The sequence below is a fragment of the Macrobrachium nipponense genome, chromosome 6 (genome assembly GCF_015104395.2).
Source record: "Macrobrachium nipponense isolate FS-2020 chromosome 6, ASM1510439v2, whole genome shotgun sequence".
Taxonomy (NCBI): Eukaryota; Metazoa; Arthropoda; class Malacostraca; order Decapoda; family Palaemonidae; genus Macrobrachium; species Macrobrachium nipponense.
Genome location: NC_061108.1, coordinates 78,681,540 through 78,697,872, shown reverse-complemented (window position 1 = coordinate 78,697,872; position 16,333 = coordinate 78,681,540). Strand labels below are relative to the sequence as shown.

At 42.6% G+C, this 16,333-nt stretch overlaps 1 protein-coding gene across 4 annotated transcripts in view; it reads right to left on the bottom strand.

The window, feature by feature from the left end:
- Nucleotides 1-16,333, bottom strand: part of LOC135216880 (double-stranded RNA-binding protein Staufen homolog) — a 203,385-nt gene that overhangs the window by 155,007 nt on the left and 32,045 nt on the right. For all 4 annotated transcript variants that reach the window (XM_064252402.1, XM_064252404.1, XM_064252401.1 and 1 more), the window contains exon 2: nt 4,130-4,239. In XM_064252402.1, the coding sequence (XP_064108472.1) occupies nt 4,130-4,238 (109 nt within the window). In that variant the 5' untranslated portion in view covers nt 4,239. The remainder of the gene's footprint in view (nt 1-4,129; nt 4,240-16,333) is intronic.

Below are 16,333 nucleotides of genomic sequence, written 5' to 3'. Positions count from 1 at the left end.
AGTGATAATATTTTCTCTGTGTTGCCTTGATCGTTTTACAATGTGTTATATACCAAAATGATCACAATTTAGTGTACAATACAACGAAAAAAATTAACTCGTTAGCTTTAACCGTTTTGCTCACAGCGTGATTTGTATACAATTATATATGAAATTTTTTTTGCGCTGTCATATATCCCAATATTTATATATGATAATGATATTTTTTTCATTTCTGATGGTTGCATACTAAACTTCAGGCAATGACAAAAAATGGAGCCAAAAATGAACTCTTAATCTTGAAAACTAAGCGTGCTGTGATTTTTTGAAAAAAACATTTTTTCCGCTTCGGCGCTCACTCAAGAACGCTGCCAGCATACGAGAGACTATGTTTAAAATACCGCTTCGGCGTTTAAGGGTTAATGGAATATTATTTTTAATTGTTAAAAAATCGACAATGATATGCTAAAATATTTGTGTAAAAAACAAAGACTTTTGTACACCAGAATGGTGTTCCTCATCAGTGTAGACGTTAAAATGTAAAGTGAGAGGGTAGTTTCCTCCTGAAGAACATCTAAAAAGGTGGGTGAGGCCAGAAAAATAACAGCTCATCATTGAAGTGCTAGTTCGAGTGTTATGTAATTCCAAACTCAACAGGCAGTTACGCCAACTTCCTTGATATCCGAACCTGCAAAGTTGTTCCTGCTTGCACTGCATAGGTGCCATAGTCGGAAATGTCCACAGGGACGCTGGCTATCTGGAGAGAGAAGGAAAGAGGAAGCAGAGCATGAGTGTTCACATGGTCAATGTCAGTTTTGAAATAAAAATCTTTTATTCAAATGCTGTTTGGCAATGAAACGGTTTGTTTGTATGGTGTTTTTACGTTGCATGGATCCAGTGGTTATTCAGCAATGGGACCAACGGCTTTATGTGACTTCCAAACAGTTTCACTGCCGAACAGCACTTAAAAGATTTTACTTTCAAAACTGACATGCTCTGCTTCCTCTTTCCCTCTCTCTCCAGATAGCCAGCGTCCCTGTGGACGTTTCCGACTATGGCACTTATGCAGTGCAAGCAGGAACAACTTCGCAGGTTCGGATATTAAGGAAGTTGGCGTAACTGCCTGTTGAGTTTGGAATTACATAACACTCGAACTAGCACTTCGATGATGAGCTGTTATTTTTCTGGCCCAACCTTTTTAGATGTTCTTCAGGAGGAAACTACCCTCTCACTTTACATTTTAACGTCTACACTGATGAGGAACACCATTCTGGTGTACGAAAGTCTTTGTTTTTTACACAAATATTTTAACATATCATTGTGGATTTTTTAAAAATTAAAAATAATATTCCATTAACCCTTAAATGCCGCAGCGGTATTTTAATAATCGTCTCCGTTATCCCGGCCGCGTTCGTGAGTGAACGCCGAAGCGGAAAAAATGTTTTTTTCAAAAAATCACAGCATGTTTGGTTTTCAAGATTAAGAGTTCATTTTTGGCTCCATTTTTTGTCATTGCCTGAAGTTTAGTATGCAACCATCAGAAATGAAAAAAAATATCATTATCATATATAAATATTGGGATATATGACAGCAGAAAAAAAATTTCATATATAATTGTATACAAATCGCACTGTGAGCAAAACGGTTAAAGCTAACGAGTTAATTTTTTTCGTTGTATTGTACACTAAATTGCGATCATTTTTGTCTATGACACATTGTAAAACGATCAAGGCAACACAGAGAAAATATTATCACAAAATGATGCATGAATTCGTAACGCGCGGACGTAAAAAAAGCAGTTTTCAAAAATTCACCATAAATCGAAATATTGTGCTAGACTTCCCGTTTGTTGCAAAATGAAGGTAATTGATTGAATATTACTAGACTGTAAGTGTTGTAGCTTACAATTGCAGTTTTCGACCATTTCGGTCGAGTTAAAGTTGACCGAAGGACAAATTTTTTCTATTTATCGTTATTTATATGAAAAATAAAAGCTACAACCATAAGTTGTTTTTTGTTGTATTATACATGAAATTGCACACATTTTCATATATAAAACATTATGTAACTGCTAATTTAAAATGGTGCAAACATTATGACAATCGGACAAAAAATGTTATGATTTTTTTGGAAGAGTTACCGCACGGACATAAGGAAAAAGTTTATTTCATAAATTCAGCATAAATCGAAATATTGTGCTAGACTTCCAATTTGTTGCAAAATAAAGGTAAATGATTGAATATTACTAGAATGTAATAGTTTTAGCTTACAATTGCATTTTTCGACCATTTCGGTCGAGTCAAATTTGACCCAAGGTTGAAATTTTGGCACTTACCGTTATTTATATGAAAATATTTCAAAAATGCAATTGCATGTATTCTACATGCAATTGCACACATTTTCATATATAAAACTTTATGCAACGGCTAATTTAAAATGGTGCAAACATTACGCCAATCGGACAAAAACATTGATTTTTTTCGGAAGTTACCGTGCGGATGTAAGGAAAATTTTTTTTTTAATAAATTCACCATAAATCAAAATATTGTGCTAGAGACTTCCAATTTGTTGCAAAATAAAGTTAAATGATTGAATATTACTAGAATGTAAGAGTTTTAGCTTACAATTGCGTTTTTTACCATTTCGGTTGAGTCAAAGTTGACCAAAGGTTGATATTCTGGCACTTATTGTTATATTTATATGAAAATATTTCAAAACTGATAAAAGCTACAATCATGGGTTGTTTTTTGTTGTATTTACATGAAATTGTGCACATTTCTTTATATAAAACTTTATGTAACAGCTAATTTAAAATGGTGCAAACATTATGACAATCGGACGAAAAAATTTCAGATTTTTTTGGAAGTTACCGTGCGGACGTAAGGAAAGTTTTTTTCATAAATTCACCATAAATTGAAATATTGTGCTAGAGACTTCCAATTTGTTGCAAAATAAAGTTAAATGATTGCATATTACTAGAATATAAGAGTTTTAGCTTACAATTGCGTTTTTTTACCATTTCGGTAGAGTCAAAGTTGACCAAAGGTTGAAATTTTGACACTTATCGTTATTTATATGAAAATATTTCAAAACTAATAAAAGCTACAACCATGACTTGTTTTTAGTTGTATTCTACATAAAATTGCGCACATTTTCATATATAATACTCCATGTAACGGCTAATATAAAATGGTGCACAAATTATGTCAAAATGACGAAATCATTTCTGAGATGTGTTGCCGATACTTTTTAGTGCGAGAAGAAAGAAATTCGCGCTTGCGTGCCTGGGTAACGATTGTAAACAAAACAACGCCTTGATCCGTGAGCTCCCAGCATCCCCCAAGGCGCGTGATTCAAAAGTTTTCGCCTAGGAGGCCTCTTAACTATTTTTCCGCGAATCTTTTAAAAACTTTCTTATATCGACGTGCCATACGTCCAATCGGCACCCAACAGACAATTTATATAGACGTTTAATACGTCCAATCGACGTTAAAGGGTTAATAAATTAGTTTCTTTTATCAAGTAAATTGTTTTCCTAAATAATTCTTTGGTAATAAACATCCATCAGCTGATTCACAACGTAAACAAAAGACAAAATTAGACTTTTATTACTGTATTTTGCTGTTTATACATTAGTGTTACATCACCATCTTCAGCAAGTTTGCGAATCATGAATGCAGGCACAAGACAAAACAATGTGTTATTGATTGCATAAATTAGAGCGACAGTGTTGGCTTCTATCGCTCGATAGCTCCCAGTTCAGTGCGCCTGTCACCCCTGCTTTGCAACAGTCACTTGTTTGTGAATTTTTTAATTTAGGATGCAGTGCAAGCATAATAGTGAATTCTTTAATTTAGGATGCAGTGCAAGCATAATAGTTGACTAAGTAATTACTTGGTAAATTACTCATATAAAATTACCTTTTAGAAAACCAATGTCTATAACATTAATATATAGTTCACAGTTTTTCTCCTGCACCATCTATGACAAGAAAGACAGATCCAAAAGAAATGATATAATTATTGTATATTTTGGAGTAGAGTTGAACAAATCTAAAAGTACACCAAACTTTTAGACCTAAGAGTTAGCAGAATAAATCTATAACATACAATTTTGAGGCATAATTCAAACATTCTACTATACTCTATACCTTGCATTGAAACAGGTGGAGGTTGTGTCATGGAGACCATCATGGGAGGTCGTTGTTGATGGGGAGGTACCAGACCAGGCTGAGCCATGCGCATGGGAACTTGCGCCATCCTGTAAGACAAACAAATAAAACTTACTCCACTGACAAATCCATATTTCTAAAAATAAAAACCCATGATATCCAATTGCACTAGAATTGTTGTAAATGGGGCTTGTTAAGCTTAAGGTGAAAATGTTTATTCTACTGTAATGGAATATAGCTTTAGTATCTATACAAGGAATAGGAGACGACATTACACTTCCATTTTAGCCCAAAAATACATTCTCTGACCCTTCTGCTTTTGTTTCTTTCAAATGAAAACAATTCAAGTGTATGCTCCATATAAACTACTCTACATGACTGAAATTAAAATGGAACAAAGTCCTTGTAGTAACATTCAAAAACTATGTTGGTTCTGACAACTATATAAATTTTCATAATAAAATCTATTATTTTGGATACTCATCTACTGTTAAAGCTAGCTATATCTGCACTGAGAAGGCAAGTCAGCATTCAAACAAAAAATCGAATGGCTGCCCGGATGACTGTCTAGTTTACCTCTTCTCCACCAGGTGTCTTTTGAATGTTTTAGCTCTTGTCAGAATTCTCCTTGACAGCCCACAAGTTGTGGGGAGGCTGGGTGGATCTACTTTAACAGTAGGTAAGTATTCAAATAAATTTATATTGTCTGTGATAAATCTTACTTACTGTTAAAGTTAGCTGATTACTACACTAAGAAGAGGACGGTGGGTAGTGCAGCTAGACAAAAAATCTGCTCAGCCATTCAAGCTAAAAGTTTCTTCCATGAAAACCAAAACATTCTCACCTGATCTGGAATCCTTTCTGGATTTTACTGCCACCAGAAGCTGGATTCCATTCAGGGAGCAATACTCTCATACATGTGCAGCAAAGAGCAGCCTTGCGGTGAAAACTGCTTTGATTCAGCCAGAATGAAACACAAGCAGTATGAGGGACCTCTGTGCCTGGGTCCAAAAACCCTATAAAACAACAGTCACTTAAAATAAATACCTTTACAATATAAAAGTATGCTCCTATACAAAATTTGTACCTTCATGCTCCCCAAGATATTAAAAACTGGGATTTAAACAAAACGCCCAAAAAATTGCTCTTTCTTCAGTTCAGGAAAAGACTACCCACTACTAGTAGTGGATTAAGGGCTTTACTGTTTTCAAACATGATTCTGTATACTTAAGGTAGTGAGCGGGTAAAAACTGAATTGGACTTCTACTGTGCCACATCAATCCTATTCTGAAGCGACATATTGACTTACCACTAAATGAAGTTACAACTGCTGCTCACATTATGAATGTTTACCTTCAATAAAGGTAGAAGATATGGAGCTAGTTCTCATGCACTCACCTAATCAAATACGTCACTTGCCTCCTGCGGCTCAGTTCGTCCGCAAGAACATGGAGTTTCCCATGAACGAACCTCGGAATTAATGTGGTTTGATTCCAATTTGCCCATACCAGCAGGCTCCTTGCCGTCTCGCAAAGAGAAAACGAGTGTGTCCCTCCTTGTTTTTTTATGTAGGAGAGCACTGTCATGCTGTCCGAGTGTATCGCCACTACTTTGTTGCGAACTTCATCCGCGAACTTCAGCAATCCCCAGTGGATGGCGGTCAGTTCCTTTCGATTTATATGACACTGTTTTTGATCTGCATTCCAAACTCCTGAAACTTCTTTTTCCCCCAGAATCGCTCCCCAACCTTGATCTGATGTGTCTGAAAAGAACACTAGGTTGGGGCTCTGTGGGAGGAGGGATCTCCCTTCCGCAAGTCTGTCTCATAACTTCCACCATTGCAGATCCTCTTTTATTTCCTGTGTGACAGGGAACACAAAAGAGTCCGGAAACTTCTTTCTGTTCCAATTCGCTCTGAGGAAGATCTGTAGGTTCCTCATATGCAGTCTCCCTAGTGTCACGAACTGTTCTATTGAGGATAGAGTGCCCAAAAGACTCATCCATTCCTTTGCAGAGCATTCCTGGAGAGCTAAAAATTTCACTACCTTCTGCAGGCATGACTCAATTCTTTGTGGGGATGGAAAAGCCCGAAAACTCACTGAGTTGATCCTCATCCCCAAATAGACTAATTCCTGACTGGGAAGTAACTGCGACTTTCGTCCGTTTATTAACAGTCCTAGATCCTGAGCAAAAGCTAAAGTCAGGGTTTTCTGAAGGTCCTCCGTGCACCTCTCCTTTGTTTGTGACCGGATAAGCCAATCGTCCAAGTAAAGGGATATCCTTATCCCAACAAGATGTAACCATTTCTCAATGGGAGCTAGCACTCAGGTAAATACCTGTGGTGCGGTCGAAAGCCCGAAACACAGTGCTCTGAACTGGTATATTTTGTCCCTGAAGACAAAACGCAGAAACCTCTTTGAGTTTTAGTGTATTGGGATGTGAAAATATGCGTCCTCCATATCGATGGAGATCATCCAATCCCCTTGACGGATTGATGAAAGGACAGACTGATTCTTTTCCATCTTGAACTTTGTCTTTTGCACATAAAGGTTCAGAGTGCTTACATCCAATACGGGTCTCCAGCCCCCCGATGACTTGGGAACCACAAACAGACGATTGTAAAACCCCAGTGTTAGTGGCTCCTCTACTAACTCTATTGCTTTCTTTTGCAAGAGAGACGAAACCTCTTCCGAAAGGGCAATGAACTTCTTTGAATTTTCTGAGTAGGCTGTCAAAGCTATCGGAGAGCCTGATAATGGTGGCTTTCTTGCTTCCCATTCTTCCCAAAACTGATTGAGCCTCGCTCCTACTGGCGCACGAAGGACTGATATACTACTTCTTGGTCGATGGGTTGGTTGAGGATTTTTTAATAGATTTAATGGTGAAACGTGCTCTGCCCCTTGATCTTGGGAAATATCTACCAAATCCTCTGCCCTGAAAGGGTTGTCCTCGGCTGGCTGGCGAGGGGCGTACACTAGGGATATTTTCTCTACCCCGTTTAGTGGAATGCGAGAGAAGATCCTGTGTTGCTTTCTTTTGCAATTCGGAGGCAACTAGCACTAATGTTTCTTCTGGAAACAGGTGCTTCTTATCCAAGGGCGAATATAACAAGGCAAACTTTTGGGTACAAGAAACCCCCTTGGATGTAAAAGAACACCATATCTCTCTTCTATAGGATACCTAACATGAAGAGAGAGGAATGGTTCCTGATACCCACCTCCCAGTGGCGGGAATGGGTACTAACCAACTGGCCGACCACTGCGTGTGCCGGGAGTTTTGAAATTCTGTCGACTTCGGAGAAATACAGCTATATATATATCTGCCAGGTAAGTTTCATGAACATATTTAAAGGTTCAATGACCTTAGGAATCTGGGGGTTGTTTTAAGCCTAAGCATCTCAAGATACAAATCTTGGAGAGAGTAGCCTACAAAGCCTTTGAAAAAGGCTGTTGATTGTCTTGAGAAGAATGGCAATAAATAATATTCATAATGGCTTTAGTGACGGTTACGTCAGCACTCTCAAAACTAAAGCTCGTTACAGAAAAAACTAAAAACTTAGGAGCACAAAATAAACTAAAAACTAAGGATCATTACAGAATAAACTAAAAATGATATTGTTAAGATACAATAAAGTTTTGTACATACTTACCCTGCAGATATATACTTAGCTATAGTCTCCGACGTCCCGACAGAATTCAAAACTCGCGGCACATGCGACAGGTAGGTCAGGTGATCAGCCCATCCCCGCCGCTGGGTGGCAGGACTAGGAACCATTCTCGTTTGTAATCAGATTTTCTCTGCCACCTGTCTCCTGAGGGGAGGCTGGGTGGGCCATTAATCGTATATATCTGCCGGGTAAGTATGTGCAAAACTTTATTGTATCTTAACAATATTTTTGTACATCCAACTTCCCCGGCAGATATATACTAGCTGATTGACACCCTTGGCGGAGGGCAAGACACAGTTACATAATAAAATATTTATGAATATAAAAACGGGGAAACAACATACGTTGTAGGTATATTAAAAAACAACCTTGGTTCCTACCTGATATGGAAGAAGACTTCATTGATACTGTCTATGAGTCTGCTTGCCACCAGAGTTTCAGAGAGGATGAGACCTGTGACTGATAACCCTTTCGGATCATGCCAATGGGGGCTTACCCGCTTACATGGCAGAGCCTTGCCTTGGATCGTGCAAATGGGGGCTGACCCACTTACATGGCAGAGCCTTGACCTGTATCATACCAACGGGGGCTAACCCTCTTACATGATAGAGCTTTAGGTAACTAAGACACTACAAGGAGCACAACAACCAATCCCGACCACCTGACCACACTAACATGTTAGAACTACGATTTGAAAGGGGTCAACCTCCTGAACCCTCTTTCAATCGACCTAATAAACGCACCAAAAACCATTAAAAACCCTAACATAATAAAACTAAAAAGGATTGGGTTCAGTTCCCTGTCCCAGCAACGAATCCGCAGATACGTAAGCTCCTAGAGTAAAGCATTTGTCATATGTAACTTGAATGTCTCTCAAGTAATGAGATGCAAAGACTGAATTGCATCTCCAGAATGTCGATTCAACAAGAGTCTGTATAGACAAGTTCTTGTGGAACGCTAAAGAGGTCGCGACTGCTCTTACCTCCTGAGCTTTAACTCTAAGGAGGTCGAGTTGTTCTTCTTTACACGCTGAATGGGCTTCCTTGATTACATCTTTGATGAAGAACGCCTGAGCATTTTTTGAGATCTGTCTTTTGGGATCTCTAACTGAGCACCATAAGCTATCCTTATTCCCCTTCAGTTTGTTCTTCCTCTCCAAGTAAAACTTAAGGCTTCTAACTGGGCAAAGAGCCCTTTCTTGTTCTGTTCCCATTAGAGACGAAAGTCCTTTAACCTCGAAGGTTCTAGGCCAAGGTTTCGAAGGGTTTTCATTCTTCACTAGAAACAGTGGTTTGAAGGAACAAAAAGCCGAGTCGTTCCTGAAGCCAACATTATGCTCTAAGGCTTGTAGTTCGCTTACCCTTTTTGCCGAGGCTAACACGACCAGGAATAACGACTTCCTTGTTAGATCTCTAAACGTAGCCTTACGTGGAGGTTCAAAATTGGGGGTTATCAAGTACTTTAGGACCACATCCAGGTTCCAACTTGGTGCTCTAATGATCTTAGTCTTCGACGTCTCGAAAGATCTAATCAGATCGTGCAGATCTTTGTCTTCTGAGATGTTAAGCCCTCTATGTCTGAAGACTGATGAAAGCATGCTCTTATAGCCCGTAATCGTAGAGACTGCTAGATTACCTTTCTCCTTCAAGTAAAGGAGGAAATCAGCTATATCTGTCACAGAGGTACTGGAAGAGGATATTTTCTGAGTTCTACACCATCTGCGAAACACATCCCACTTCGACTGGTAGACTCGAATAGTAGATGGCCTCCTTGCCTTTGCGATAGCTTTCTCAACTCCTCGAGAAAACCCTCTCGTTCTGACAAGTCCTTCGATAGTCTGAAGGCAGTCAGAACGAGAGCGGGCAGGTTTTTGTGATACCTGTCGAAGTGGGGCTGTTTGAGAAGATCGCTCCTGTTTGGGAGAGATCTCGGAAAGTCTACGATCCATCCCAGTACCTCTGTGTACCAGTTTTGCGCTGGCCAGAACGGGGCTATGAGGGTCAGTTTGGCTCCCTCTGCTGCTGCAAATTTTCTCACCACTTCCGAGATGATCTTGAACGGTGGAAAAGCATATCCGTCTATTCCGGACCAATCGAGGAGGAGACAGTCCACTGCAACCGCCCTTGGGTCGGAGATCGGGGAGCAGTAATTTTCCAGCCTGTTGTTCCAATGGGTGGCAAACAGATCTATATTCGGTCTCCCCCAGAGGTTCCATAGTCTGTTGCATACCTCTTGATGTATGGTCCATTCTGTAGGCAGCACTTGGTCTTTTCTGCTCAGAAGGTCGGCTCTTACATTCTTCTCTCCTTGAATGAATCTTGTCAGGAGAGTGATCTTTCTCTCTTCTGCCCAAAGCAGGAATTCTCTTGCCTTTTCGTAAAGGGAGAACGAGTGCGTCCCTCCTTGCTTCCTGATGTAAGCTAAGGCTGTTGTATTGTCCGAATTGATCTGCAGGACTGAGCCTGAGATCTGAACCTCGAAGTGTATGAGAGACAGGTGAATCGCTGTCAATTCCTTTAAATTGATGTGCCAGGACACCTGTTCTCCCCTCCAGGTGCCTGACACTTCTCTCGTACCCAGAGTGGCTCCCCGCCCGAATCTGAGGCGTCGGAATATAACACTAGCCGAGGGTTCAGAACGTGAAGAGATATTCCTTCGTTGAGCCTGCACGGATTCATCCACCAAAGAAGGTCCTCCTTTATTTTCGAAATCTGGAAGGAATCGGACAGATTTTGGGACTTCTGATCCCAATGTTCTTTGAGGTAGAACTGAAAAGGCCTTAGATGAAGCCTTCCTAGAGAAATGAACTGTTCCAACGAGGAAAGGGTCCCCAGAAGACTCATCCATTCCCTCGTGGAACATTGTTCTTTCTCTAGGAAGGTTGCTACTTTCTCCAAGCAGCGGTTCTGTCTTTCCTGTGATGGAAATGCATGAAAACCCCGAGAATCCATCCGAATCCCCAGATAAACAATGTTCTGCTGGGGAATCATCTGGGATTTCTCGAGGTTTACTAACAGTCCCAAGGACCATGTTAACTTCAATGTCAGATTTAAGTCCTCCAGACATCTGACTTGCAACTGTGCCCATATCAGCCAATCGTCTAGTTACAAGGATATTGGAATCCCTTCGAGATGAAGCCAGTGCGTCACATTTTTCATCAGTCCTGTGAACACCTGAGGGGCTGTTGAGAGTCCAAAGCATAGGGCCCGAAATTGAAAAACTCTTCCTTGAGCCATAAACCTGAGGTATTTCCTGGAAGATGGGTGTATCAGCACGTGGAAATATGCATCCTGAAGGTCCAGGGATACCATCCAGTCCCCTGGACGAAGGGCTGCTAAAACTGAGGATGTCGTCTCCATCGTGAACTTCCTCTTTGCTACGAACACGTTCAGGGCGCTCATGTCCAGAACTGGCCTCCAACCTCCTGAACTTTTCGGAACCAAGAACAGGGGATTGTTAAACCCCTAAGAAGAGAGATCTTCTACTTCCTCTATAGCTTCCTTGTAAAGCATCTGCTCCACGAGATGTAGAAGGGCTTGTTTCTTGACAGAGTCCTTGTAATTTGCTGTCAACTCCCTTGGAGTTATAGTCAAGGGAGGTTTTTCCCTGAAGGGGATTAAGTATCCTTTCTTTAGGATGGAGAGGGACCAGGCATCGGCACCTTTCTGTGCCCAGGCTTCGTGAAAGTTTAGAACCCTGGCACCCACTTTTGTCTGGAGGACAGCAATTTCATTGGTTCTTGACGAACGACCTTCGAGAAGACCTTCCTCTCTTCTCAGACCGCCTACTCCTAAGAGAGGATCTTGGGGCGGACCTTCCCCGAAAGGGCTGCTGGAAGGGAACTTTTTCTTTCTTCGTTACTTGAGAAGCAGGTTTAAGCCTCTTAGCCGACTGGGCCAACAGATCCTGTGTGGCCTTTTCGGATAAAGTCCTTGAAATATCTTTCACGATCTCCTGCGGAAAGAGGTGACTAGAGAGGGGCGCGTACAACAGGGAGGATCTCTGAAGGGGCGAAACAGATTTCTTTAAGAAGGAGCTAAACATTGCCCTCTTCTTCAAAATACAGGATCCAAACAGGGATACAACTTCATTGGAGCCATCCATAACCGCCTTGTCTAGGCAAGTTAACACACTACCCAATTCGTCCATGCTGACGAAGTCTGGATCTTGAGACTTCTTGGCTAACGCTCCTAAAGCCCAGTCCATAAAATTAAAGACAAGAGTCTTAAACAGGCCCTTGATGAGATGATCTACCTCGCACATCCCCAAGAGGCTTTGGCAGATTGAAGAGAGCGTCGTCTTGACGAATCCACCAGGGCGGAGAAGTCAGCGTCTGAGGACGAAGGGAGTCCCAGGCCCATCGGCTCCCTGGTGTCATACCACATACCCGGTTTACCCGTCAGCTTGGAAGGAGAGCAAACAAACACCGTCTTTCCCGCTTCCTTTCTAGATCCAGCTCTCTAGACTCTTAAGAGACTTTCTCATAGAAAGAGTAGGGGTCATCCTGACGAAGGAAGGGGACTTCGACAGTTTCGTACTGGATAACAAAGACCCTGGAGAAGGAGGATCCGACGGGCGCAGAGAGTCTCCAAACATTTGCAAAAGGAGAGAAGCTAGCCTCTTATAGTCCGAAACGCCTGCATCTTTGGGAGTTTCTTCTTCCGAAACTTCTTCGAACGGAGCTGCAGGAGAAGAGGGCTTTCCAGGAGAAAGATCCTTATGAGGAGAACACATTCTTCCCTTTTCCGAAGTTCGATCCGGAGAAAGGTGCCTCTTTCTCTCAAGATTCCTATCTGTAGGAGAGTCAAGATCCACTTGTTGGATATTATCCGAATACTTGCTCCTATCCTCCTTCCTGCACGAGTCCTGGAGTTTTCTAGTTTCTAGGAGCTTGACAGGAGAGGCACTTGTGCGAGGCGTATGGCGCCCCCTTACACTCGGGCTTCTGATCTGTTCCTGGTGCCTGTGAGGAGAGGCGCTTGCGTCCTGGATAAGGCGCCTGGGAGGCGAAGAGCGCCTGCGAGGAGAAAGGAGAACGCCTTGCTCCTGGCGCCAAGTAGGAGAGGCGCTTGCGTCCTGGCGAAGGTGCCTAGAAGGCAAATAGCGCCTGCGAGGCGGAAGGAGAACATCTTGATCCTGGCGCCCAGTAGGAGAGGCACTTGTTTCCATCCTAGAACGCCTGGGAGGAGAAGAGCACCTGCCAAAATCCTGGTGCCTACTCGGGGAGACTCTTGAGTCCTTAGAAGGATATCTAGAAGATCCAATATATTCTAGAGGCCTCTTGGTCTCTGGGCACTTGCCAGAAGGAGAGGGTTCTTCCTTCGAAGATCGTCTGGAAGATGAACGAATCCTCCTACTCTCTTGAGGAGCTCTGAAATGAGAGGGGCTCTCTTCTCTTCCGGAGCGCCTAGACGAACGGATTCTCTCACAAGAGATCCGCGAAGAATCAGACAGAAGGAGGCTCTCAGGCTCCTGGTACTTGTCAGGAGAGGCGCTTGTGCTTCGAGAAAAACTCCTGGGGGATCTCTTCCTCGAAGGGAGTTTCCGATCAGTGCGCTTAGAAGGAGAGGACGTACGACTCAGGTCGTAAGCAACCGAAGAAGGTTTCGCTGGGGACGAAAAGCTTTCAGGCGAGGAACATCTGCTGGCGCCAGAGCGCCTACTCTCCGAGGTTGATGGGAAGAGAAACGTCTTTCTTCCGAGAAGAGCCTTCTGAAAGAACTCCTACCAAGGCGGACAACTGTTGCTGGAGTCCTACCAAAACTTCCTTCGTTTTAGAAGCAAAACCTTCCGGAGAGGAGTCAGGAGATCTCGGCGCTCTTTTCTTACGAGCAGGCGAATACTCTGGAAAAGGTTCAGGACTGGAATGCAACGTTTCGCTTGCGGGAGGCTTCCAGGCTCTCTTGAGAGGGCGCGACTTAGAAGCAGAACTCCATCCTCTTCTCGGAGACGAAGAGTCCGAATCAGAAAAGCACTTCCTCAGGACGCTTTTGCAATAGCTGTCCTTGGCAGCCTGGGAAGTGGCTACAGGATCTGCTGAAGGGACGCCTGACCGTTGGGAGTACTCCACATCCCCCTTGCGGCTGTCGACATTCCTCCTCCCCTGGGCATGGGAGTTTGGAAGAGGTCTAGACCTAGGAGCAATGTGGAGTCGATCAGAAGCCCCCTCCATTTCACTGGGGACACCGCACAAATCACTGCGCACGTCACTGCCCTTACCTGTATCCTTCATCGCTTGCAGTTGCGATTGCAAGCTGATTACAGAGGCTCTCATTGCAGCCACGGGTTCGCTGCTGGGGGAAGGGGCTGAAACCAAACTATGAGCAGGAGAATCAACAGAATAGTTAGGAGCTACTTCCTGCTCAATAGAGCAGGATCTACTCGAGCTTCTGATGGAAGCTTTCCTAACTCTGTCCTTCTCAAGTTTTCTTATATAGGCAGCCAAGTTCTTCCATTTAACCTCAGTTAAACTCTCACATTCAAGACAGGTATTAGTTGCAGAACAATCATTCCCCCTACATTTACTATAGACCGTGTGAGGATCCACCGAAGCATTCGGTAGCCTCACCTTACATTCCTCTTTCGTACACACTCTAAATACAGGTACCACGTCAGACATTCTAAAGAGTATCCAATCCAAAATAAAAAAAACGGTCCACGATAAGCGTATGCCATAGCCAAAGATCAATATACGTCACCAAAGGTCAAACAGATAATCCTCAGACGCCCCCTCCACTTCACTGGGGACACTGCACAAATCACTGCACACGTCACTGCGCTTACCTGTATCCTTCATCGCTTGCAGTTGCGATTGCAAGCTGATTATAGAGGCTCTCATTGCAGCCATTTCCGTAGACGCATCCACGGGTTCGCTGCTGGGGGAAGGGGCTGAAACCAAACTATGAGCAGGAGAATCAACAGAATAGTTAGGAGCTACTTCCTGCTCAATAGAGCAGGATCTACTCGAGCTTCTGATGGAAGCTTTCCTAACTCTGTCCTTCTCAAGTTTTCTTATATAAGCAGCCAAGTTCTTCCATTCAACCTCAGTTAAAATGTTATTGTTAGTATACAATAAGGTTTTGTACATACTTACCTGGCAGATATATACTTAGCTTACGTCTCTGACGTCACGACAGAATTCAAAACTCGCGGCACACGCGACAGGTAGGTCAGGTGATCTACCTTACCCGCCGCTGGGTGGAGGTTGTATGAACCAATCCCCCTTTCCAACCAGATTTTCTCTTCCACCTGTCTCCTGAGGGGAGGCTGGGCGGGCCATCAATCGTATATATCTGCCAGGTAAGTATGTACAAAACCTTATTGTATACTAACAATAACATTTTTGTACATGAACTTTCCTGTCAGATATATACTTAGCTGATTGACACTCTTGGTGGAGGGTAAGAGACAGCAATACTAACATGGAAAAAAGGGGAAACAACACCTGTTGTAGGATGTAAAATAAAACCTTGGTTCTTACCTGTTTAGGCAGAAGACTTCATAGTTACTGTCTATTAGTCTGCGTTGCCTGAAGAGCTTCATCGAGGGCGTGACCTACAGCTGACAGACTCTTTGGGTCTATCAAAGGGATTTGGTATCCGCTTACTTGACAGAATCTAAGCAGGATCTTGTCAAAGGGGATTTGCCCTCTTAAATGACAGAACCTAACCACTATCATTGCAAGGAGCTCAAACATAAACCGATCACCTAACCAATCTAATCTTTGTTAGACATACGACATGAAAGAGATGCCTACCCGCATGCTCTTTCAAACAACCAAAGAATTTACAAAACTAAACAAGGTGGAAAAATACACTACAAAGGATATGTCTCAGCTCCCTGCCCCAGCACCGAATCCGCCGATACGTATGGGCCTAACGCAAAGCACTTTTCATACGTAATTTTGACGTCTCTCAGATAGTGGTTCGCGAAGACTGAGTTGCAACGCCAGAATGTCGCTTTCATAATATTAATTAACGACATGTTCTTATTGAAAGTCAATGAAGTGGCCATAGCTCTTACCTCATGAGCTTTGACCTTCAGGAGCTTGAATTGACTTTCATCACATGCCACATGTGCTTCTTTCACCAGGCTTCTGATGAAGAAAGCAAGCGCATTCTTAGATAAAGTCCTCCTTGGATCTCTTACAGAGCACCAAAGGCTATCATCATTTCCCTTAAATTTCTTCTTCCTCTGAAGATAAAACTTTAGACTTCGTACTGGGCAAAGCGACCTCTCTGCTTCCTCCCCTACTAGGGCAGATAAACCTTGGATTTCAAAACTCCTAGGCCAAGGATTTGAGGGGTTCTCATTCTTGGCCAAGAACGAAGGCAGGAAGGCACAAATCGCAGCATCTCCTTTGAACCCCACTCTCCCTTCTAGGGCATGGAGCTCACTAATCCTTTTGGCGGAAGCCAAGGCCATGAGAAAAAGTGTCTTTCTCGTGAGGTCTCTAAAAGAGGCAGACTGAGGCGGTTCAAACTTAGGGGACCTAAGGAAACGCAGCACTACATCCA